A 25,110-nucleotide genomic window follows, 5' to 3' on the forward strand; every position below is an offset into this window, starting at 1 on the left:
ACAGGCGTGAGCCACCGTGCCCGGCCTAATTCATCTTTTAATGTGAAAAACAATATGACACAGCCATAAAGAAAAGGAAATCATGTCCTTTGCAGCAACATGGGTGCAGCTGGAGGCCATTATCCTCAGCAAACTATTGCAGAAACCAAAAACCAAATGCCGCATGTTCTCACTTGTAAGTGGGGCTAAACATTGAGTACACAGGGACATCAAGATGGCAGCAACAGACGCTGGGGACTACTGGGGTGGGGAGTGAGGGAGAGGGCAAAGGTTGAAAAACCACCTGGTGGTTACTATGCTCACTACTTGGGTCATGGGATCTGCCTTACCCTAAACCTCAGCATCTTGCAGTACCCTCATGCCACAAAACCTGCACACATACCCCCTGAAGCTGAAATAAAAGTGGACATTGTATATATAAAAAAAGAAACAGTATTGGCCAGGAACATCACTTCCCTATTTTGCCCTGCTACGTGATTGCCGTGTGGCTTTGCCCCGAATTTCCTTGACTGTGTCTGCTCTGGATGCTTGACGCTCTGGTTGTCGGTTCTTTTTGAAGGTCTTCCTACAAGTGCCGCTTCTTTGTCCTCCCCTGCTGCTTCTTTGACTTCATTGGAAAATACTCCCGGAGGCAGAGTAAGAAGACTCAGTACCGGGAATACCTTGACTTCATTAAAGAAGTGGGCTTCACCTGTGGGTTTCACGTGGACGAAGACTGCCTCAGGATTCCTTCAACCAAAAGAGTACGTGGTGATTCTCATTGTTGTTCTTGGCGGTGTGTCGGTGTTTGGATGGAGAGCTCAGGACTCTGTCACAGAGCCATGAACCCTGCTGTAATGTTCAGAATGTTCCAGAACATGCTGGTGCTGATTTCTGTGCCTCTGTCACTGACGAGGCCCAGAGGCTTGTTCTGTCTCATGGTACCCGCCTTAAAGGCACCGCGGTGCTCCCTCCTCCAGGCCCGCAGGCGCCCTCGCCAAGCCCTCCTTGCCTCTCCAGAAGCTCTGAGTGGCCCCAGGGGACCTGCCCAGAGGAGGCCTCAGTGTGGCCTGTGGCTGAACTCCCTGTGGAAAGTTCCTGCTCCTTCAAGTCGCAAATAATTGGCTGCGATTGAAGTGTGTTTCAGAAGTTCACAGTGATTTCCCATTTTCTCATTAAAGGCCTGGTTCATTCAGATTCACCTGAAATGTCATTTGGGCAGAAGTTGCCCGGGGACTTTCTGTGAGCAGTGTGACTGTGCCTCTGAACCTTGTATGGACAGGGCAGACTTAGGCCCTCTTGCTGCTCCAAGGGCTTGACCTTTCTAAAGAACTATGGAAGTGTTTACAGCCGCTCACCTCAGTCTCTGGTGACTTTATTTGACAACACTCTGTGGCTGGCAGACAGTGTGCTTTTAAAAAATAACCCCGTCATGTCCAGGCCACAGAGTTTGATGGCTGCCTTAGCAAGAAAGGGCCCGGCTGATCTGAGCGAAACCTCAGCTCTGCTGCTGCTGGTGGTTCACTCCAACTGATCGCGGAGCTCCACAAGCCTGTCCGCTTCTGTGAGACCAGGAGGCTGCCTGGTGCTTTGTGGAGGCTTAACAGGATGATGTCTTCAGAGCCCACGGCAGGGAGGGCATGTCGTGGGCACTCGCTGGCCGGCTGCAGTCATAGCCGTGCGCCAGGAGCAGCGTTGGCTGGTGGCAAGGCCTCAGGGCTGCTGGCGCTGTCACTGCCCTGCTACCATGGGAAGTTACCTTAGGACTTGCTGCTGAACCGTCCCGTCATCCTCTCAGTGTCCTCCATTTTGGCAGGTCTTGGTCTTCTGAGGTCAGAACTGATTTGGGGAAACTGCTAAGGTTTGGGTGCTCTAGGCAGGTCCGAGGAGCCTGTGGCTTTGTTTTTTGGACTGGCTGTCCCATTACTAATTGGTAGAGACCATGGACTGTCGCTTCATCTCTCTGAGCTTCAGTTTTCTTATCACTGGCAGGTTTGGGGATGGAATGTGAGAGTGGATGTGAATGTGCTTTGTCATTTTTAAAGCAGTTCACACACAGCACATGTCTGGTGGGGCCTGGGTGTGTGACAGGCACTGAGAATTTAAAATCCCGCTGGAAGAGCTGGGGAGCAGAGGCGTGGCTGTCACGTAGCGAGGAGGTCGGCTTTCTTATCACCTGCGCCTGGCCTTGTAGTTGATGCCTGGAGAGGAAGCCCAGAAATAAGGCGCCCTTGCCATCGTTGGCTGGGCCTGCTTGTCTGGAGGGGACTGTCTGAAGGGCATCCTCCATTGGGGTGTGCCACGAAGGAAGGCGAGCATGCGTGGAGCACCTCTGTGGCTCCAGGCCCTCTGCTTAGCCCCCATGTGCACTTGCTGGCTCTGGCAAGGTGGGGACAAAGCTACCTCCCTTCCCAGCCCCTGGGACACTCTGCAGTGTTACCATCAGCATGTGCCCCCCCTCCCCGGGTGGCCAAGGGGTGGAGTGAGGGGCGGCAGCAGGAAAGCTTTAGGACAGTGCAGCTGCCAGGCCCGGGAGTGTGGATTCTGAGTTTGGGTGCCTTTGTTAGGTCTTGTGAAGCTCCAAGTGATGAGAGGGAACCATGGGCTCTTACTGGTTTTTGTTTTTTTTTTTAATTTTTAAGTAACTTATATTGGTGTCAGCTTTTATTTTTTATTTATATTTATTTATTTTGAGATGGAGTTTTTTTTGCTCTTGTCACCCGGGTTGGAGTGCATTGGCACAATCTTGGCTAACTGCCTCTGCCTCCTGGGTTCAAGTGATTCTCCTGCCACAACCTCCTGAGTAGCTGGGAATACAGATGTGTGCCGCCATGCCCGGCTAATTTTTGTATTTGTAGTAGAGACAGGATTTCGCCATGTTGGCCAGGCTGGTCTCAAACTCCTGACTTCAAGTGATCTGCCCACCTTGGGCTCCCAAAGTGCTGGGATTCCAGGTGTGAGATACCGTACCCGACTGGTGTCAGTTTTTAAATCAGGATTTTTTCATGATAGATGTTTAAAACTTGTGATTTGTACTCCAGGATGAGAGAATTCCATGGAGAATGTTGAAATAGACAAGCCAGCTAAAATACTTGCTTTGCTCTTTTCAAACGCAGGTCTGTCTCATTGGGAGATCCAGAACATACCCTCCCTCCAGAGAAGCTTCTGTGGATGAAAAGAGGACTCAGTACATTAAGAGCAGGCGGGGCTGCCCTGTAAGCCCAACTGGACGGGAGCTTTGCCCTTCTCCACTCCGGGTTGCTCCCGGCAGTGCTGGTCACTGTGACGGTCACCAGGCTCTGGACGCCAGGGTCGGGTGTGTAGCCGGGGCCTGGGCCGCTGAGCGTGGAGCAGGGCCCCAGGCCGAAGGAGCCTGGCTACCTGGATTTCATCCCAGGGAAAAGGCTGAGCGCGTGAGGAACTGTGCCGCCCTGCCGCAAGGTTTTATCGACCAAGTGGTTTTGCAAGTGGCGAACTTATTGTTAGGCGGAAAGCAATTAAACACAGGAAGTTCTCAAAATGGGAGTTTGAAGACCTGGAATGGGGGAGGTAAGCTGTCCACCACCTCAGGGGCTAGCATGCTCCCAGGCTTGAGGGCAGGAATTCACGTCTTCATAACCAGCATAAAATGGTGTGGCCCTGTGACTACACACACTGAAAAAGCCATTGATGGTGGGTGAATAGGCTCTCTTCAAGCAAATTCTTTAAAATTTTCCCAATAGTTCCTATAAACATAAAGGACTTTGTTATTTCCAGAGAGGAAGGCCGAGGCCAGGCCAGGGAGTGACAGAGTTTGGACCCTTAATTAACTTTTACAAAACAGGTTTAGGGGCTAGAACTACTTGTTTTCCATCCAGAAATTATCCAAAGAGAAAACAGGTTACTGAGGCAAGAAAAAGGCACTGTCCCCTTGAGTATGCGGTAAGATTTGGAGCTGTTGTGATTCGATAATTTAATTCTCTTTGAAATCCCCGAAACACAAAAGTCAGCCATGGCAAAAGGAGAAAATTACATCGATTGTTCTCATGGGGTGAGTGGTGTGCTGAAATTATGTTCTCATGGGGTGAGTGGTGCGTTGAAATTAATGGCATTCAGAGAGCCAGCCGGGGCTGTAAGGACCTCGCCTCCTTCCAGGCAGGGATGCTGCTTGGCCGCCAGAGGGTGGTGTGGAGCTGCAGCCAGAGCCTGGCTTCTTGCAGTTTTGGGAACTGGAGAAGAGCATGGAGCCCCATCCCCTCCTGGCCCCTCGGTCAGTGACTCCTGCCTGGCTGCCCGTTTGAGGGAAACCCTTCCTCTCCAGGCCTTGCTTTCCTCACCTGTGAATGTTGGGACAAAATCATGCCCGTTTCCTTCTTCATCCTTTGTCCTCTTGCACCATGTGTACATGGAATGGGGCTGGGCCATTGAGCACAGACGGCCCCTCCAGAAATCATTCGAACCTGATGGTAGCTGGTCAGCAGAGCCTCTAGCCATCTGGCGAGAATGGCCCTGGCTCAGTGGCTGATGGGGCCGACTAGCTGCTTGTAAATCACCAGGCACCGTGGGGTCTCTGGGTTGGCGCCTCTGACTAAAGGCACCCTGCTGTGGTGGGGCTGGAGCACAGAGGAGGAAGGCTGAGGCTGGCAGAGCATGGAGCCCAGCAGAGGCAGCTGGGCCCCAGAGCCCCAGGGACATCAGTGTGGTCTGAAAGTTCCCATGTGCAGTAAGCAGTGACAGTTCTTGAGTGCAGTTTGACCTTTAAATTACCAGGAGATGACGGGTGCACAGATGTCAGCTGTGCCTGGGATGGACAGCTTTTGGTGGGTGAGGAGGAAGGAGGAACAGACCTGGAGATGGAGAGCAGGGGTGGCTGAGTGGTGGGCTCAGTCCTGCCTGCCCCTTGGAACCTGGGAACCAGGGCGCCTAACAAGCCCCGTACCCCCATCCCCTCCAGATTGGTGTCCGTGGGTCTGGGGCTTGTTAGGGGCTCTCCATGTGGCCATGCTGTGAGAAGGGAGGAGCTGTGCCCTTGGCCTCTCAGCCTACCGCCTCCCTCCTGCCCACAGGCAGCCTTCAGGGCCTTTGGTCTCACCCCCACCCAGCGTGTCCTCAGACAGGCCCATCTGTGTTTCTGTGCCTGTGGGCCATGTGTGGCTCTGGCTCCAAGACCTCACCCATCCTAGCTCCACGTCTGCCCCTGTGGGACATTGCTGAGAAACAAGGTGGGAAGGGGCCCTGCCCTCAAGAGGCTCCAAGTCCTGCCTTGCTAGGAGTCAAGGCCGCACACGTCAAAGGATGAGTAACCAAGAGGCTGGATGTGCCAGGCCCAGAGGCACCCACGGCTGCAAGTGTGAGATTCCCTGTTATGGAGTCCGTGCCGGGCCAGAGGCGGGGGCACAGGGAAGGCTGACTGGGTCATCTTTTTTAAAACACTCCCACTCCTCTCAGAATGGATTTGAGACAGACGAGAGGTTGACTCAGACGACTGGCCGGGCTGGGATAGGAAGGACTCTCGCAGCAGCTGCAACAGCGGCTGCCCGCACCGGGGTCCTGGGTCAGCATTGTGGTGCCCTGATCTGTGGGGGTCCCACAGGCTCAGCTGCACGCAGGCAGGCACCGTCTCCTCCACTCTCCTGCAGCTTGGAGGGTGCAGATAAGACGTGAAGTGCAGCACCTGGCAGGTAGGAAGTTCCTGGCAAATACACATAGGAAAACCAGCTTTCATTCATATCCAATTTGATGTTTTGGTAATAAATGACTTTATTGTCGCCAGGTTTTCTGATTAGAGCATTTTGAAATACATGCAGGCTCTCAAAGCAGAAATTCGAACGGGAAAGAGACCATCACTGTGGTGTCTGTGCTGTTGCTTTTTTTTAACACCTAGTGTGGCCTTGCTGGCCACCCTGGAGCCGGTAGCACCAGGCCTGCTGCCGCGTGGTTGGAGCAGCCACTGGGTAGGCTCAGGCCCCAGGCCTGCCAGCTCGGCCTTCCTTCTTTAGTCTGAGAAACCCTGCCTCCAAACAGCCACCCCCTTCATGGGTCACCAGCGAGAAGAGCTTGAGGTGACCACCCACAGCAGGCAGCATCACCTGATACCTGGCCCTGTGCAGGCAGGAGGCATGTGTGGGGCTGCGCCTCATCAGGCTGCGCCACCTCAGCTGGGTGGGGACACCGCGGCCCTCACGGTTTGGCTGCGGTGTGGCGTGGGTTGGTTGAGATGGAATCGTGGTCCTTCGTGCTGGAGTGCATAAGGCGTGAGTGTACGGAACTGAAATGGACCGTTTCTGCCTGTGTGACAGGTTTGTAATATTTTGTTGTGGTTTTAGGGAAAAAAAACAAACCATTTTTCCACAGAGAGCCTATCTCTGGCAGAAGTAGCCAGTGAACTGGATACGGAGACCCTGCGGAGGCTGAAGCGGGAGTGTGGGGGCCTGCAGACGCTGCTCCGGAACAGCCACCAGGTGTTCCGAGGTATGGGGTCTGCCCCTTCACCGCTTTTCTCTTTCCTTCCCTTTCCCCCTTTTTTCCGTTAAATAACGTTTTATTTTAGAGTGGTTTAGACTCTCGCAGAAGAATCTGGCAGAAGCACCAAGTTCCATGGCGCTCCACCCCGCTCTGACGCGGGTAGCATTTGACCTCGGGGTGGGACGTGGGTTACCCCGTTCCCTCCTGGCTCCTCTGGACCTTGTCCCATGCGATGTCCCCAGGCCGGTCTCCCTCCCCCTATGCTGTGCTTGCTGACACCTCAGCTCCACTTGCTCCACACAGGACAGAGCAAGTCGGGCAGCCGCTGGCCGGGCCCCTCTTGGCTGGGGGTCCTTGTTTGGCTTCGTCTTTAGCTGCTGCAAACTGGAAGCATCCAGAGCCACAGAGCCAGGCTGGGGAGTGGGAGGAGTGAGCCCCTCCCCACAGGCGGTGGCCTGGACTCCTTCGGCCCTCGCTCCGCGGGCCTGGGCACGGGGAGGTCCTGGTACCCAGCTCCACTGCTGGGCAACGCCCTGTGACTCCAGGACTGCCAGGGCATGGGGAGGCAGGAGGGCCCTCCACCCGCTTGTCCATTCACTCAGCCCACAAAGCAGGGCAGACACATCCCTGGCCTGCTGGAGCTGGCAGTGCAGTGAGGGAGAGGGAGATGTAGCAGGTGTTCCCCCAGGGGCTGGCGGTGTACACAGTTCCATCATCTGCAGCTTCCAGGTGTGCACAGAGGGGGCAGGGACCGGGGGAGCCACAGTTTACCAGCACCGGCAGTTGGGGCATTTGCCGTAACTTGCTTCGTGGAGCTTTTTTTCCCCTCTTTCTGTAAGTATTTTAAAGTGAATTCCGGCTAGCACCCTATTTCACCCCTAAGTACTTCCACATGCATCTTTAAAAGTACTAGGTGTCTTGTGTCACCACCATGCCCTAAGCACACATTTCTGTGAGTCGCGATGTGCAGGGAGAACTGGCCTGGCCCAGAGTGGGCTTAGGAGGGCTTTACTTAGGAAATGACACTTGAGCTGGGCCTGGAAGGAAAAGAGGAGTCAGGAACGGAGAACAGCTTTTAGGCAGAGCGAACAGCATTTGTGAAGAGCCAGGGTTGGGAGGAACAAGAGTGGGAGCTGGCGGGGCTATAGCCGCTGTGACCAGGAGAAGGACTGGGCCTCTGACGGATGGGTAGGGATGACACCGAAGTCACAATGGGAAGGAGTGGCCCGGTTCACACCCTAGCTTCTGGGTCCCCTGTCCATGAGGCTGCCATGGGGGTCAGGTGCAGTGCGGTATCTGGCTCTGTGCATGTGTGAGAGAGCACAGGTGTGCGTGCCATGCCTATTGTGTACACAGCGCAAGCGTGTGGGTTTGTGCACACACACACTGTCTTTGGGTGCCCGCCTGCTCTTGGAGAGCTGAACTTGGCTTTCAGCTGAACTGGCTTCTTTAGGTGACAGTTGCTATTGGGTGGGGGGCCCATGAGCATGGTTGGAGCCTCTGTTTCCTGGGACAGGTGCGGAAGCATGTCCCTGAGGCTTCCTCCAGAGTAGACACTGGGCCTGCAGTGGTGGCTGGGCTGGGCCTGCTGCCTGGAGTCTGTTCTTCCTTGCACAGAGCTTCAGGCAGTTAGAATATTTCCTGCCTCCACGGGGCCTCTTTCTGTCTTTCCCAACGCTTGTTTTTGTTGATTTCCTGAAATACTGTCTTTTCACCCACGTGGGTGAGTCTGCCTGTGTGTCAGTGTTTTTCTGTGCAGGTCACCCTGCGGGGCAGACGTGTTTTTGGAAACACTTCTGAGTAGGAGGCCTGGGGGTTGGGTTCCAAATAAACATTCTCCTCCAGTCATGAGAAAACTATGCTCTGAAGCTGGGTCTTATCTCTGTATGAGGTTTAGGTTTTGTTTTAAGCTAACGTGGCTAGTCTCAGAAAATATTTACGAGAGTGAGGAATTGGAAATGTTTCCAGATGGTTTCAGGTCAGCCAGCCTGAGCATGACCTGTGAGGGCCACGAGGGCCAGCCCTGCCTCTGTCCCCGCCCCTTCCTGAGGCCACCGAGGGGTGGCTCCATGCTGGCTGGTATGGAACCTGGCACCGTGCTGCTGGGTACACGCGGGGCCTCATCGTATCCTGCACTCGGGGCAGAGCAGGCCTTTCCTCCTTGAACACGCAGACACGACTCAGAGAGGTCAGTGCGCCGGCCCGAAGTCTCCCAGTGAGTGGAGAGGCCGTGCCACAGTCCAGGCCAGGTCTGACCCAGCACTGGCATCCCTGAGCCTGCGGCATCATCCAGGGACTCTAATCCTTAGCCCGTTCCTCAGAGCAGCTTGGTGAGAAGGAGTGTCTGCTCTCAGAAGCAGTGGCGGAGGTGGCGGTTCCTGTGCGGAGTGACAGTCCCAGGGGACGCGCACAGTAGGGAGGGAGGAGGCGGCAGAAACTTGGGTCGAGCAGACTGTGGCCCTGTGGTTCCATTTCAAAATGAGGAGCACATTTCCAGAGGAGGAGTCTTTCTAGCTGTTGGTTGTCTTTCTAGCTGGCTGGAGCAAGTCCCCCTGGAAGGCCGCCCCTTCTGGCACCTGGCCACATAGTGGCTCAGGTGTTGTGGGGGGGCTGGGAGCTACCTGCCATGTCCAGGGTTGTAGACACGGGGAGTGGGTCAGCGAGGCTGGGCCAGCCTGAAGCCTGCCTGTGCCATCCTGGGAGCCTCATCTCTATCATGAGCGCCCGCTCCTCAGTCCTTAGACACCCTGCAGGTCCTGCTTCCAAAACATGGCTGGGTGTGCTCTTAACTCCAGAGCTGCCCGGGAGGGCCTGCTGCCAGTTGGCCTGTCACGTTGCGGCAGGGAAGGGGGTACCCAGGCTGGCTCTGAGGGTGGGAATCTGCGCTCAGCCTTTGGCCTCAGTGATCCCCACCCCTTTCTCTTGACAGGTCAGGGCGTCAGGCCAGAGGCCCCTCAGTGTTTGGGGTCATGTGCCCCATGGGGAGTTGGAGGGAAGTTCTGGCCCCTGGGGCTCCTCCTGAGCACCCTTCAGAGGGTTCCAGCTCCCTCAGTGGCCGGGATGTGCCCTTCTGTGCCGCGCCAGGAGATGCTGCTGTGGGGACATCGGCAGAGCGTCGTGGGACTGCCTTAACCGTAGCCTTCAGGTTAAGCAACCTCAGCTCCCATGTTGGAAGGCGAGACAGAGAGGCGGCCGTGGGAGGGCAAACGGGGTCAGGCCTGGCCTTGGCGGTGCTTCCAGCCAGGCTGTGAGGGTGAGCCCCCAACTGTGTCCCTGGATGCAGCGAGGCGCCGCTCTCTGGGCTCATTTCTCTGGTTTCAGGGGGGAAACTATTTTTAAAGTATCAGTCTGTCAAAAGCACACAGGCTTGTTATTGCCACACAGAAGGTGATTTGAAAGCAGAATTCAAGCTTTAATTCCTACACTTTCAAGTTCTCCTTGGAAGTCGGTGCGCCAGACTTCCTCACTGAGGCTCCTTTATTTCCCAAGCCCTCTGTCGCGAGCGCTGTCCCAGCTTCCAGGGAGAGCCAGGAAGGAGCTGGCTGCTTTGGCCACGTTTCACAGGGAGTTGTTGGCTTCCCACAAGGAAACGGCCAAATGGGAGTGTAGGGGGTATCTTGGCCCAATTTGGAGGGCAGGGTCAGGAGGCAGCCTGGAGGAGGCCCGCGAGGCCTGGCACCCAGGTGATGAGCAGGCCCACAGCAGCCCTCTCCTGGTCCCACCCCACTCTGATGTCCCTCCAACTCCCCAGTTTGGAGATCAGCCCTGGCCATTGAGTCCCAGTGGCACTTCCAGAGTGGGTATCTAAACCACTGCGCAGAGGCGGGTACCCCTTCCTGTTCCTTTCCAGAGCCCCTTGGCCTCCCTTACTCCACACTTGCACCTGGAGGGGCTCCGGTTGGGAGGTGCATGTAAACCCAGTGCACCAGGACAGCACCAAGGAGCAGAGGCCGCCCTGCAGCAGCCCCGCCCTTAGACTATGTGGAGGGACCGGCGCCTTGCCCCTTTCTGCCTATGATGCTGACAGTCCTCAGAGGTTAGGGCTGCAGTACAGATGTTTTCTCGTGTTCTGGCTCTCACACTGTGTTCCATCCTTCCTTCACTCAAGTGATCCTTCTAAAATGGTGGCTTTGCAGGACCTGCCACTCAGCCAGAGGGAAGGTCGGGGCCTCAACGATGAGGCCACTTGGGACCCAGCTCTGTCCTCTGCCCTCCCCTCTGGCTGTCCCTGAAACGCAGCCTGTCCTGGTGCAGTCTGTCCTGGGACACTCAGGTTTGCTGCTTCTCTGCCTAAAATGCTCTTCCTGGGCCCGCGCGGGGCTGCCGCTCGCCTCCCGCAGGGCTCACCTTCCCCATCCTTGCCTGAAGACACATCCCATACCTCAGTCACTCCCACTGGAGGCAGGCTCTCAGTGACCAGCAGGAACTCTGGGCTGTGTCATGGTTGTATCCCTGACCCTGGATTGGCACCTCCCATGGTGTGGAGCTAAGCAGAGGCTGGTGAATTAAGGAACTTTCAGGTTTACTTCTCAGTGTGTCTTTTCTCTGTTCCAAACCACAGTTGTGAATGGGAGAGTTCACATCCGCGACTGGAGAGAGGAGACGCTGTGGGAAACAAAGCAACCGGAAGTGAAACAGAGAGTGCTCTCCGAAGCCTGCAAAACCCGCCTCTGCTGGTTCTTCATGCATCACCCTGACGGCTGTGCTCTGTCCGCAGACTGCTGCCCATTTGCCCATGGGCCTGCGGAACTGCGGCCATCCCGGACCACCCCGAGGAAGAAGATTCCATGAGCTGTGTCCTTGCCAGCCAAGTCCTGGTCGGTGGGGGCCAAACCAAGGAGAGCTTCCCTGGCAATCCTCAGTGTTGCGGTCTCTGCTCTGGCTGTGTTTCAGCCCACCTCCTCCCAGCTTTCTCTAGATCCTCACGCCGATGAACCGTGTTTCATAAACATCACCCGCCAGAGAAGCCACAGTTACTCAGAAGCCCCCAGCTGGGTGCCTGGCTTGTTTCAGATGCAGCCACTTGAAATGTGCACAGCATCTTCATATCACAAAGATTGTGCATGGATCCTTACAGTGTCTCCTGGGGGAGCGCAGCCGGGGATGCCTTGCACAGGCCCCTCCCAGGGCGCGGTCCGACGCCTGCCCCACCATGTCCATCTCTGTGAAGAGGATGGGGCTCCCCAGGAAGCAAGACCGTATCTGCCAGCGTTTCTCACCACACTGGAGAGCAGCCGCTCTGGAGCAGGGGTCCACCAGACTGGTATTTTTAAAAAAGGTATAAGGCTTGCTCTGTTGAGGTTGTTTTTACAGTTACAGAGAATAAAACAAAACACCCATAATTTCCTCACATGGGCCACTCAAGTGGCATGAAAAAAAAAATCATAGGTGAATTGTTGACAGGGCTTTAAAACTGTAAATATCACAGACGACAGAAAGGTAAGACCTACACCTTCCTCCCTCCTCCACGAGACCCTCTCCCCAGAAATACTGCGGTAGTTCTTTTTAGTCCTTCTAGAAAAAAAAGTCCTGATTCATTTCTCTTTTATTTTATTGAGAGATGGGGTCTTGATCTCTCGCCCAGGCTGGAGTGCAGTGGCACGATCATAGCTCACTGCAGCTTTGAACTCCCGGGCTCCAGCCATCCTTCTGCCTCAGCCTGTCAAGTGGCTGGTACTGTAGATGCACACCACCATGCCTGGCCAACTTTTAAAATGTTAGAGGCGGGGGTCTTGCTGTGTTGCCCAGGCTGGCCTTGAACTCCTGGACTCAAGCAGTCCTCCCACCTCAGCCTCCCAAAGTGCTGGCTGGCATGACAACTGCGAGCCATGGCATCTGGCCCCGATGTTTCTATTTAAAGTTATTTCTATGGTTTTATACAAAAGGTCACATGCAGTCCACACTGTTCTGCCATTGACTTTCTGCAGTGTACCCTGGTGCCTCTCCACTGGGTGTATCCACCTGGTTATTCACAGCCACTGTGCGGCATTCCATGGCAGCGCCGCACTCATCACTCCTGAGCAGTGAGAATAAATGGGCATCTGCTCTGAAGGCACCTCAGCTCTGCAGCACCACAGGGCAGTGCTGCCACGGACCCAGATCCTGCCCTCTGAGTTCCGAGTCAGTCCCAGAGCCCAGAGCCCAGGCTGAGGATGTGCCAGCAGGTACCTGGCCCTGGAAGTGTCCACCCTTCGTCTTACTGGGAGACTGGCGCTCCATGGCCCCTTGGGGCAGGCCCCAGTTGGTCGAGCCGCTGCAGCTCTGGCTAGTGAGGCACAGGGGAGCTCTGCTGGGGCCTCTGGGGTCTCCACACTGGGGAGTTCTCCCTGCAAGGGACACCTAATGTAGAAGCCCCGAGGTAGCAACCAGGAGCCTAGCACTGAGGGTGGTGGAGCAGGAAGATGGAAAGAACTCTCTTCCCAAAGATGAGCCACAGAGCCGCACCCTCCCTCAGCCGCTGTGTTAGGCCCTGAGGCATCTTCCTGCCAAGCTGCACCAGGGTTTGCGGGTTTTGTTGCTCAGCATATCCAGGGTCACGTACTTCAGGACAAGTGACCTGATGCCCCTCGGCCTCCCAGCCCTGCAGTCTCGCTGGAGCTCTCCCTGCAGCAGGAAGGGCTGAGCCCAACCACAGAGGGGCTTAGGGCGACATCAAGGGATGGCAGAGCAGGGAGTGCAGGGAGCCCGGCCCAGAGGAGCAGCCCTGCCACTGCCTTCTGGAAGGGGCACACCTCCTGAGCTAAGCCCAGGACGCCACCCAAGCCTCGGGGCCTCCCAAGGTGTTCCCCAGGCCACAGTGCATCGCCTCTGCCAGGCCCAGGATAGCTCCAGGTTGCTGGGCCCCTGTCTCCTCTCCCCTTCCCAGGTCTTTCCCAAGCCCAGAGCCCCTGCTTTAATTTTCCAGTGTGGGGAGACAGGAAGTGGCCACAGAGCCTGGTTCTGCGCTCGGTGCGGCTGGACTCCCAACCTGGCTCCGGTGCTGTAGTCCTGGCGAGGGTGGTGGCCCTGGGGAAGACGAGCTCCCCCAACACTTGGCACAGCAGTTTCCAGTCATGAGCTGCAAGGACACCATCTCAAAGGAGCATCAGATGGGGCTGGGGGCATGTGGGGTGGCCCTAGCTCTCCCAGATGGGGTCCTGCCAGGCCAAGAGCTGTGCTAAGTAGGGCCCACCATGGCCATAGGCCCCTCTGTGTCACCTGGCATAATCAGCTGGTAGAAACGGCCCTTGGTGACCACATCACCTGACCTGACTTCCAGGTTCTAGGTGCCGTTTCTTACTACCCCCCGGCACCACGGTGCCCCTGTCCACACGTCATGTGACTGGGGGTCCGCTAGGTTACCTTGCGGCAATGAACGATGCATCTGTGGATGAAGGTGGGCAGATAGAGGTTTGGCGGGGGATGGGGTGGGGCACTGATCATGGCAGCCTGGCTGTGGCCAGCCCCAAGGGCTTCCCAGTGACTTCTCAGAGCCTGAGTGGGTCTCCCCTGGACAGGTGGGATTGAGGGAATGCCACAAAGGTGGGCATGAGGGGGAATCTCGCCAGGAGTACAGCGCGTCTACACTGCTTTCCAGACTAGTGCCAGGCAGGCCCTAGGTCTCACTGGCTGAGAGGCAGCCTCTGTCCCCCGGCGCCCCGACTTGCCCCATCTGCTGCAGAGGAGACCCACCTGTGGTGAGCATTGTGGTCTTGGGGCCTGCAGGCGCCCTAGTGGAGTTACCATGGTGACCGCAGCCCCTTGGACTGGTGCTGGGGATTCAGACACCAGGTCGCACAGGCCTTGGCTCATGGCATGGCCAAGCTCTGGGGTCTGTCGGGGTTGGCAGGGCAAGCTTCCTGGAGGAGGGGCTGAGGCCGCGTATTTTCCCTCTCATCTTGCCGTCCGCTGGGGCGACTCTCCAGGGCCACAACTGTCACAGAACGAGGAACCCGGGCCTCGTGCAGAAGAGCCTTGTGTGGGTGAGAGTCCCAGGGAAGAGGCCGAGCCCTCTGCTGACTTGCCCCAGCTCATTTCTGCCTGACCCTTCCTTGTTGCTGGTTTTGCTCAGAAAACTGTATTGTGGACCTGATCGTTCTGGGAAAAGGTGGTTCATGAGAAAGCACAGTCATGTGTCACTTAACAGTGCAGATGCCCCCTGAGAAATGCGTTGTTAGGTGATTTCATCATCCTGCAACATGAGAGTGCCCCGCGCTGCCAGATGAGACAGGCTGCCCCACACCCAGGCTGTGGGGGACGGCCTCCTGCTCTCGGAACACACGCCTACACGGCTCATTAGCTGTGCCGAATGCCGTAGGGTTGTAACGCGATGGTAAGTGTCTGTGTAGCTAAACGTAGAAAAGGTACAGTGAAAATATGATGTAAAAGAGAAAACATGCTTCAGCTGTGGAGGGCACTCACCCTGACTGGGGCCTGTGGACAAGGCTGTGGGTGTCCGTGAGGGAGGGGGGTGCCTCTGAGGCCCTGCTGCAGGCTGGATGAACAGCACGCTTAGGCCACCCTCAGTTTATACTAAAAAATCCCTTCAATAACACATTCACCTGAGCTTATTTCTAACTTTTTAATTTTATGAACTTTAAAAACATTTTTTACTCTTTTGTAATAACACTTAGCTTAAAACACACATTGTACAGCTGTATAAAAATATTTTTCCTTTTTCTTTTTTTTGAGGCGGGGTCTTGTTGTGTCACCCAGGTTAGAGTGTAGTGGCGCCATCTCGGCTCACTACAGTGAGCCTCAGCCTCCTGGGCTTAACTGATCTCCTGCCTCAGCCCAAGTAGCTGGGACCACAGGCACACGCCACCATGTTACCCAGACTGGTCTTGAACTCCCAGACTCAAGCAATCCTTCTGTTAGGGGTGGCGAATATCCCAGCTGTCAGTGGTGAGTTTAATGAGTCTGCAGCAGCCTCAGCTCTTGCCTCCTTGGAAGAAAGAATTCATCTGAAGGGCATAAGGCAGAAAAAGGAGACCGAGGCAAGTTTCCGAGTGGGAGTGGAAGTGTATTAAAAAGCTTCAGAGCAGGAAAGAAAAGAAAGTACCCTTGGAAGAGACCCAAGCATGCACTCTGGAGGTCAAGTGCAGCATTTGACCTTTTGACTTGGGGTTTTATATGTTGGCATACTTCTGGGGTCTTGTGTCCCTTTTCCTGTGATGCTTACCTTAGGGTGGGCTGCCTGCATGCACGGTGCCCTCCTTGCACTCGGGATGTGAGCATTCGCAGTGTGTTTGAAAAGTTGTATGTATGTTCACCTGAGGCTGCTTCCCTTTTCCGGTAGGACGCCCCCAGAAAGTCATGCTCTTCCATTTTGTCTCCTAATGCGCATGCTCTAGCCCACTCACCCAATTCCTAAGACTTTACTGGAAGCCGCTGGTGACCAATTTCAAGTAACTTTATCTGTTGGGAAATTGCCTCCCCCTGGCGCGTGCGACCAATGATCATTTTTAGAGAGGAAGAGTGACAACTGCAGGACCATCACCTTGAGGACTAAACTGATTGTTTATCTCGCCCAAATTCCTGTCTAAGGGGTCTGGGGAGTCCTGCCCTGCAAATCATAAATTCTCATCAGATGGGTTTTATTTAACCCTGTATATTATGACTTACTTTCCAACCTGACTCTGGCATAACATTACAAGTCAAGGAAGAAAAATCAAAGTAGTTTACCTCAAAATGTGTTTCTTTGCCATATTTTGAAATGGCCCTACAAAGCTGTTCTGTGTGTGTGTTGGGGGGGCGGAATTTGCACCTGTGAAGAATCTCTGTTAACATAGCTAGATCTTTTTCTTCCAGACCCTCCCAATCCTAAAGAGATTAAAAGTCTAGCACCTTTGAAAGGTCTGAATAGGAAACATGTGTCTTCTATTGTCTCTAAGGGCAGCCACTATAAGACTTCAAAGAACGTTGCTCTCCACAATCTTTATCTTAACCTGAACACTCCCTTTCTATCAATCCCAGGTCTTCAGACAAACTCAACCAATTGTCAACCAGAAAATGTTTAAATTCACAATAGCCTGGAAGCTTCCCTCCCCCGCTCCAACGTTTGAGTTGTCCTGCCTTTCGGGATGAAACCAACGTATTTCTTTCTTTTTTTTTTTTTTTTTTTGAGACAGAGTCTCGCTCTGTCGCCCAGGCTGGAGTGCAGTGGCGTGATCTCAGCTCACTGCAAGCTCTGCCTCCTGGGTTCACGCCATTCTCCTGCCTCAGCCTCCCGAGTAGCTGGGACTACAGGCGCCTGCCACCACATGTGGCTAATTTTTTGTATTTTAGAAGAGACGGGGTTTCACCATGTTAGGATGGTCTCTATCTCCTGACCTCATGATCCGCCTACCTCGACCTCTCAAAGTGCTGGGATTACAGGCGTGAGCCACCGCGCCCGACCAAACCAACGTATTTCTTAAATGTATTTGATTGATATCTCATGCCTCTCTAAAATGTATAAAACCAGGCTGTACCCCAACCACCTTGGTCATATGTTCCCGGGACCTCCTGAGGACTGTATCACCTGCCATGGTCACTCCTATTTGGCTCAGAATAAATCTCTTCAGATATTTTACAGAAAACAAATACTTTATAGAGTTTTACTCTCTTCGTTGTCAACCTGATACTCACCTGACATTCCTGGTGGGTTGGGGTAGCCCTTTCCTGTCCCGCTGCTGCCCGCCTGCCAGCCTACTGTGTCACTCCCGCCTCGGCCTCCCAACGTGCTGGGGTTACAGGCCAATATTCTTTATATTATATCAGCTTTTCTCTTTATTTGTACTTTTAAACTTTTTTGTTAAAAATGAAAGCAGAAACACATTAGCCTAGGCTAGGCCTACACAGGGTCAGGATCGTCAATATCACTGTCTCCCGCCTCCTCATCTTGTCCCATCAGGTCTTTAGGGGACTAGCACACCTAGGGCTGTCACCGCCTATGGTAACGGCTGCCTTCTGAATCCGTCCTGAAAGGCCTGCCTGAGGTTCTTCTTGAGGAAGCGTCACTCTTTAAAGAAACATGATCATGGTGATGTGCTTGGTTTTTTTCATCATAGATTTGCTTGTAAGCAGATAAGGCACTCTGAACATTCCTCTTTACGAAAGAAAGCCTTCCGTGTTGAGGTCTATGCTTCAGACTTGTTAAGGTGTCTGTTGAGGTCTGCAAAGCTTTTGCTAAACCCTTCTTTGTAAATTTTCTTGGGGCTCATCTTGTTTTTTGCCAGTTGCCTTTTCTCTTGCCCCTTCTTCAGCTCTGCGTCCGTCTTCCAGTTCCAACAGCTCCTCATTGGTCAGTTCTTCAGGAACCACCTGGAGGCGCTCCCACCGCCGTCCTCCTCCAGTCCAGGCTGGAGTTGTTTGCCATCCCAGCCACAGCCGTGTTGAGTTTTGCAGCCTCCTCATCCTGGGCAAAACCCTTGAAGTCCTGGGTGAACTCTTGCGTGTCCTCCTCTGGATGCCACTCACGCACATCTTGGCAAGCACGCCTGGGTCATCACCCCAAGCTCAAACAAGGTTCCTGGCGCAGCCCTAGTTGCCATCCTTCCACAGTTGCATCAGTGCCTTCTCGGCAGACTCTTCAGCTGAAGCTGTAGCCCGGGCAAAGGACGTCGTCAGACAGGAGGCCTTAAAAGCTGCTGTGAGTGCTGGATCAAAGGAGTGGTGTTTGGAGGGGGAACCACTGTGACATAGGGGTGAAAATCACCAGTAAGAGGAGGAAGTGTGGGTGCAGCACCACCAACAAGCAAGACCTTGAAAGGAACTGTGTTATCTGGCAACACAGGAGGGATGAAAATCACCAATAAGAGCAGGATGTGCAGGAGCAGCACCACCCACAAGCAAGACCTTGAAAGGAACTGTCATCTGGCAACTCAGGAGGGCCTCTTGGAAGAGGAGTGGGCCATTCCTAACTCCCTTGTTCCCACACTGCCCTGGCCTTGTGTGCTCACTGTCTTGAAGGGCCTGGGGCTCTCATTGTGCAGGATCACATTCATAGCCTGCAACATGGCCGCCAGGCAAGGCTGGTATCCTGTCCTTAAAAGCCTGGAAGCCTGGCATTGACTTGGCCTCCTTATGGATGAAAGTGAAACACCTATGCAAAAATTCTATCAGTGAGAAAATGATGATGGTGAAAGATTTGAGCTAACCCACCCCACATCTTACCTTTCCCTGAATTAATAGTGCTGGGCTAACTTTGGAAGACAGGCTGTAGTTTTGTTGTTGTTGTTCCTGTTTTTGAGACAGAGTCTCGCTCTGTCACCCAGGCTGGAGTTCAGTGGTGCAATCTTGGCTCACTGCAACCTCTGCCTCCTGGGTTCAAGTGATTTTCCTGCCTCAGCCTTCCGAGTAGCTGGGATTACAGGTGCCCGCCACCACGCCCAACTAATTTTTGTATTTTTAGTAGAGATGGGATTTCACCATGTTGGCCAGGCTAGTCTCAAACTCCTGACCTCAGGTGATCAGCCTGCCTCGGCCCTCCAAAGTGCTGGAATTACAGGGGTGAGCCACGGCACCCAGCCTCGGCTGTAGTTTAAATTACAGTAGGCCTTGCCCCAAACTCAACTGCTTTTGTAAAGCTAATGGAAGGCATCAGAATGGGGGAGGAGAGGAGTCCTGCTAAGGCGCAGACATGAATGATTGCCAGCCATTATATCGGAGGGTATAAGACATGCAACTTCCCCCGTTACTCCTGCAAATAGCATCACTATTATAGAACCCAAGATTGGCTTTTTGAGGTATCTTTTCAGGTTTTCTGCATGTCTGACACCCATGGCTCCACTTGGACCCGTCACCCCTGCTCCTGTGGCCCCCACAGAGGCAATTCAGCCCGCAGGAGTACAGCTTCGATCCTCTGATTTCATCTCTGCCCCAACCAATCAGCAGCAGGAACTTTTTACCTGGCCACTCCCCACGCCTTCCCCGAAACTGCCTTTGAAAAACCCCTAACCTACAAGCTTTGGATGAAAATGATTTGAGTAGTGACTCAGTCTCCCACATGGAGTGGCCAGCCTTGTGTCTGTTAAACTCTTTCTCTACAAAAATGCCATGGTCTTTCTTTGTGCAGTGAACAGGAAAAATCCCTTGGGCAGATACAAAAGTCCTTTCAGGAATCTGTTTCCAGAATAGGGAGGTTTCCTCCATATTGAAGATTTGCTGTGGCAAGTAAATTTCCTCCATAATCGAACTTCCAAAACTCTTCAGCTGCCTTCACGTCAGCACCCACAGACTCAGCACTCACGTTAACATTATGTAATGCACAACGATCCTCGAACCATGTAGACCACCCAGAACTAGCAGTAAATCCGACACCAAAGTTGGGTCCCGCCTTTCCTTTCAACATTGCAAACTTACATTTTGCTCTGGTCATGATCACCATAGTGCTGAAACCACCTCTGCAAAAATCATAACAGAAAATTATGACAGTGAAAGTGACAACTAACCTAACCAACTCCATGTTGCTTCTAACCTCCAAGCTGTCCTCGTTCATTCCTAGGCGTAGGCTCAACCGACTTTGGGAGGAACTTAGTTTATGGTGTGAAAGGAAAATAAATCTTGGGGCCCCAAAATCACTAAGCCAAAGGGGAAAGATAAGCTGGGAACTGCTTAGGGCAAACCTGCCTCCCGTTCTATTCCTAAAAAAGATAGCTACTAAGATTAAAAAGCGACATACCTCCCTCACAAGGAAATTCCTTGTGGACAAATGACAGAACCCGAAGCCACCCCTCTGGTCACTGAGATAGATGCATCTCTGACTACCTCCTTTGGAAGGGCCAATTAGAAACTCAAAAGAATGCAACCGTTTGTCTCTTATCGACCTGTGACCCGGAAGTCCCCTCCCTGCTTCGAGTTGTCCCACCTTTCTGGATGGAACCAATGTACACCTTACATATATTGATTGATGTCTCATATCTCCCTAAAATGTATAAAACCAAGCTGTGCCCGACCACCTTGGGCACATGTCTTCAGGACCTCCTGAGGCTGTGTCACGGACACACATCCTTAACTTTGGCAAAATAAACTTCCTAAATTGACTGAGACCTGTCTCAGATATTTGGGGTTCACAATGCTTTAACTTTGAAACAAAGGCAATAACAACTCTTTTCCCAAACAAAGTCCCTTCCTGCCTGAGGATCAGACTGCCTTTGTAGGACTAACAAATTTGCCATGAGATTAGAAATTATGGTTTAGGAGTAATGCACCTGCAGGTGGTGGGATTCTGAACCTCCTTAAACTGCTCCTGTGATAACCTAAGATCAGAGCTTAACATATTTTGCAGACCCTGTATGCAGTGGATCCGCTGGCACCACCCAAATAGATAAATTGGCCCATCTGGTCTTGTGGCCCCCCACCCAGGAATGGACTCAGCTCATGAGGACAACTTCAGCTCCCTAAGATTTTATCTTGGACCCGACCAATCAGCACTCCCAAGCCACTGGCCCTCTACTCACCAGGTTATCCTTAAAAACCTCAATCCCTGAGTTTTCAGAGAGACTGATTTGAATAATAATAAAACTCCCGTCTCCCACACAGCCAACTCTGCGTGAATGAAGCTCTTGATTGCAATTTGCCTATCTTGATACATCGGCTCTGTCTAGGCAGTGGGCAAGGAGAACCCACTGGGCGGTTACGGTGCGGAGAGGGATTCGCTGCTCTGTCTGGTCTTCAGTCCATGTCGGATCCAGGCACCTCTCAACTTTCTGTTAGTCGCCTTGCTTTCAGCGAAGCGGATCCTTTCGGCATCCACTTTACAATGGTCGCCTTGCTTTCACGGAAGTGGGCTCTTTGAGCAGGCGTCACTTTGTCCTTGCTCATCAGGGCCGTAGCTCTGGTGGAATGGGACCTGCTGCCTGGCGAGCATAACCACCTCTGATTTTCCACCTTCATGGTCCTTAGTCGCTTGTCATTCCATTTTCAGGTCAGTCACTGGCAGTAATGACTCTTACTGGTCTTTTACCAGCAACAGTAGCTGTGGATCTCGTATGCTTAGGGACCATGATGAACAAACCACACGAGATCAGGCACAAGAGAAAAGTGTGCAATTGAGAGATGCAGAAAACAGCAGGTGTGTGAGGCAGCTGTGGGGTGATGGAACGCACAAAGTGTGAAAGGAAAATCAATCTCGGGACTCCCAAATCACTCAGCCGAAGAGAAGAGTCAAGCCAGGAACTACACTAGACAAACCTCCCATTCTATTCCTAAATAAGATGGCTACATAGATTTTAAAAAGCTACATACCTCCCTCACAGTTTGACCCTGGGAAATTCCTTGTGGGCCCCAAGATCTTTTCCCTAAAACAGTTGTGTTAAATTTCACCCTCACAATGTAAATGGATAGCTCATCTTCACAGGTACGGGACAAAGGACAGAGCTCAAAGTCAGCCCTCTGCTCACCTGAGACAAATGCATGCCTGATGGCTTCCTGTGTCCTATGTTTGTTCTATCCTAGTAGAAATGCAGGTTCACCGAACCAGACTAAATTGTGTATTCAGTGAAAGACTGATCGAAGACTCAAAAGAACACAACTGTTTGTCTCTTGTCTACCTGTGACCTGGAAGCCCCTGCTTCCAGTGGTCCCACCTTTCCAAACTAAACCAGTGTTCATCTTACATATGTTGATTGATGTCTCATGTCTCCCTAAAATGTATAAAACCAAACTGTGCTCTGGCTACCTTGGGCACATGCCATCAGGACCTCCTGAGGCTGTGTTATGGGCGTCTCCTTAACCTTGGCAAAGTAAACTTTCTAAATTGGTTGAGACCTGTCTCAGATATTTTGGGTTCAAATACCTAAGGGAGGTATGAAGCTTTTTTTTTTTTTTTCAGTCTTTGCAGCTGTCTTATTTAGGGATAAAATGGGAGGCAGGTTGCCTGATGCAGTTCCCAGCTTGACTCTTCCCCGTGACTTGGTGATTGTCTTCTGGGAGCACCGTCATCGGTGTGTTCTGTGGTGAACTGAAACATCGCGATGCAGCGCATGCGTAAGCATTAAACACGGGTGAACAGTGGGCTTTCATCAGCTCCCAGCTGCTCTTTCCCAACATGGGCTTTTATCCAGGAAATGGCTGCCATGGCTGTTTGGAACAACCTGACTTGTCCACCATGAGAGTCCTCATTCAGGAGAAGACAACATTTGGAGACCCCAGGTTAGGGTAGGGAGACTGTTCACACCTGGAACAGGAGGCAGCTGTGCCCCTGTCTGTTCCTCACAACCCTGCTGCACTTGGCAGTCTTCATCCATTGTCATAGGTAAACCCCCATGGGGTGTCAGTGACCTGGTGCTACAGAGGAGAAAACTGAGGCTCAGAGAGGTTAAGTGACTTGCCCAGAGTCACACAGCAACTGCCAGAGTCAGGATTTCCATGCTGGGCTGCAGCCTCCTGGCAGGGCTCTTCCCTGTGAGGCCCTTGACCAGAGAGACACTCGGGGTTTAGTCTGGGGGTGGGGGCATGCATTTGTTTTTCACCCTCCAGTCATGGTGGATGGTGGTTTCTCATTGGTGGTGAAGTGGAGCTTTCAAAATGAATCCATTTCAGTAAAAAAAGTGGGTCAACTAAACAAAAAATATTAACTAGGTGACAGTTTTTTTGGTGCATGGAGAGGGACGATATCACAAAGGCAACCCTCAAATTATGCAAGCTTGGAAACCACTCCCTCATGTCTCCTTCTAGAATCAGGAGCAGGCAGCACCCGCATCTCAGTGCACACCCTGTCACTGTCTTGCGCCTGACAGTGAGGCAGGAGAATCGGGTCTCGAGGCAGGGGACCTAAGGCCAATTTGTGCTGACTGGATACCGGAGGCAACTTCCTTTTCAATCCCTCCTTTTTTTGCTGGCAGTTGAAACATGAAAGTACCTCTGATTGGTTCCCTCCCACAAACAATCAGACTGGTTGTGGGCCAGGCCTATTCTTCATTCTGATTGTTCCCCCCCTGCAGCCAATCAGACCAGTCACAAGCCACTACTTCATTTGCATAGAGTGAACCAATGAGAAACCTTCATTTGTATAGAGTGAAGCAATGGAAAACCTTCATTTGCATATAGTGAACCAATGGGAAACCTTCATTTGCATAGAGTGAACCAATGGGAAGCCTTCATTTCCATAGAGTGAAGCAGTGGGAAACCTCTAGAGGGTATTTATACCCCAGAAAATTCTGTGACAGATGCTCTTGAGCCACTTGCTCAACTCCACTCCCTCTGTGGAGTGTACTTTTGTTTAAAATAAATCTCTGCTTTTACTTCCTTCCTTTGTGCATTGTGTCCAATTCTTTGTTCAAAACACCAAGAACCTGGACAACTACCCTCACTCAGTAACAGTAGTCTCTGACTCCCTTGTTCTCATCCCGGCCTGGGCTGCAGCAGCACCTTGGTCTCCTCATCTCTTAGACGGTGGTGGGACACCTGCTGGCCAGGCTGCAGTTGAAATGGAAGGCAGGAGTGGGTGTTTACGTCTCCGGCCCACCCCATGCAGGAGCTCAGTCGTGTAGTTGGGACTGTCAGTTGCTACAGGGCACTCGACAGTAGAAAGACCTCTGGGCGGTGAACCAGAGGCAGCTCCTCTAAATGAGATGCAGAGGTCCCCAAGAAGGAAAGTGAATTGCTCAGGGTCACAGAGCTGTGTCGTTAATTAGAAACACAAATTAATCTATCCTGCAGATGCAGGCGGTCACTGTGGCTCCCTCAGGGAGAGAGGACTGAGTCTCAGGGGTGGCCAGTAAATTTTCACCTCTACGGTAATTAGGAGTTCAGTGATTTTTTTTTTCTTTTTCTTTTTTTTTTTTTTTAAGCACCAAATGGGGTTAAAATTTGTTTAAATTAATTTTTAAAAATTAATTTTTAAAAGGGGTTTAGTGATTTTTAATGAAAAGAGCCCATAAGAGGTCTTTATGATGGTGCCCTGGACTTCCCTCTTACTTATTCTGAGGCAGAAATTAAAGAAAAATAAATACTGTGTTTATTCAGTCTAAGAAAAGTAAAAGCTAAGGCCTAGAATGTGTCAAGGCAAGGACTAAAAAGAAAAGAACAAGTTTTTTTCTATTTAGCAGCTCACTTCAAGGAGTTATAAGATAATGCCGTCTGAAAAGCCAAGGCTAAAGGAATGGGCTTTAGACACTTTTTCCTTCTCCACAGCAAGGTTGATGGAGAAAAAAAAAAAAAAAAGAGACAAATTCCTTTACTGTTATTCCTTTCCTTAGTCTCTTAAGCATGATTATGTTTTGCAAATATCTGTATTTAGCCAGTTCTTGTTTTTCTTTGGACGCAGCTACAAGGCCACTGGCTATGCAAAGCCACAAGCTATGCACTATATGATTAACCGCTTTTGTTTTGCTTTTGTAAGCCGGCTTATAAAATCCTGGCTCTGTCTTCGTTCAAGGCTCAGCTTTTTGGATGTGAGTCCACTGAGCCAGTGTGTACCTTAAAATAAACAATCCTCCTGTTCTCCATATCAGTCGTCTCTCTAGTCCTCTATTTCCCACAACATTTTAGATGCCACTCAGGTGAGAGGCAGTGAGGATTTTCCCCTCAGGGTTCTTCCCTTTGCCCACCTGAGCTACCTTCATAGCATAGTGGATGGGAGCTGTGCCACTAGGGCTGTCATGGCAGGGCTGGGAAAATCCCAGGGGCAGGGAGCAGGAGCTGTGCCCTCTGCTGGGCTGAGTGCACGGTGTTGCTCAGCTGTACTTCTCACGGTCCCTCCCCAGGCTCTGTGGACTCCCACCC

General features: G+C 52.4%; 1 protein-coding gene across 6 annotated transcripts in view; it reads left to right on the top strand.

Annotated features, from left to right (window-relative positions):
* The window catches only part of TRMT44 (tRNA methyltransferase 44 homolog), a 46,400-nt gene extending 21,567 nt beyond the window's left edge, over positions 1-24,833 (top strand). For 2 of the 6 annotated variants that reach the window (XM_008018020.3, XM_037983133.2), the window contains exons 8-11: positions 560-743; positions 3,096-3,528; positions 6,313-6,429; positions 10,985-24,833. In XM_008018020.3, coding sequence (XP_008016211.3) covers positions 560-743; positions 3,096-3,528; positions 6,313-6,429; positions 10,985-11,214 — 964 coding nt within the window. In that variant the 3' untranslated portion in view covers positions 11,215-24,833. Of the gene's footprint in view, positions 1-559; positions 744-3,095; positions 3,529-6,312; positions 6,430-9,352 lie in introns of all 6 variants that reach the window. The other 4 variants (XR_005235121.2, XM_008018022.3, XM_008018021.3 and 1 more) reach the window with 4 other exon arrangements.
* The last annotated feature ends 277 nt before the right edge of the window (positions 24,834-25,110 follow it).

This window comes from Chlorocebus sabaeus, chromosome 27, assembly GCF_047675955.1.
Source record: "Chlorocebus sabaeus isolate Y175 chromosome 27, mChlSab1.0.hap1, whole genome shotgun sequence".
NCBI lineage: Eukaryota > Metazoa > Chordata > Mammalia > Primates > Cercopithecidae > Chlorocebus > Chlorocebus sabaeus.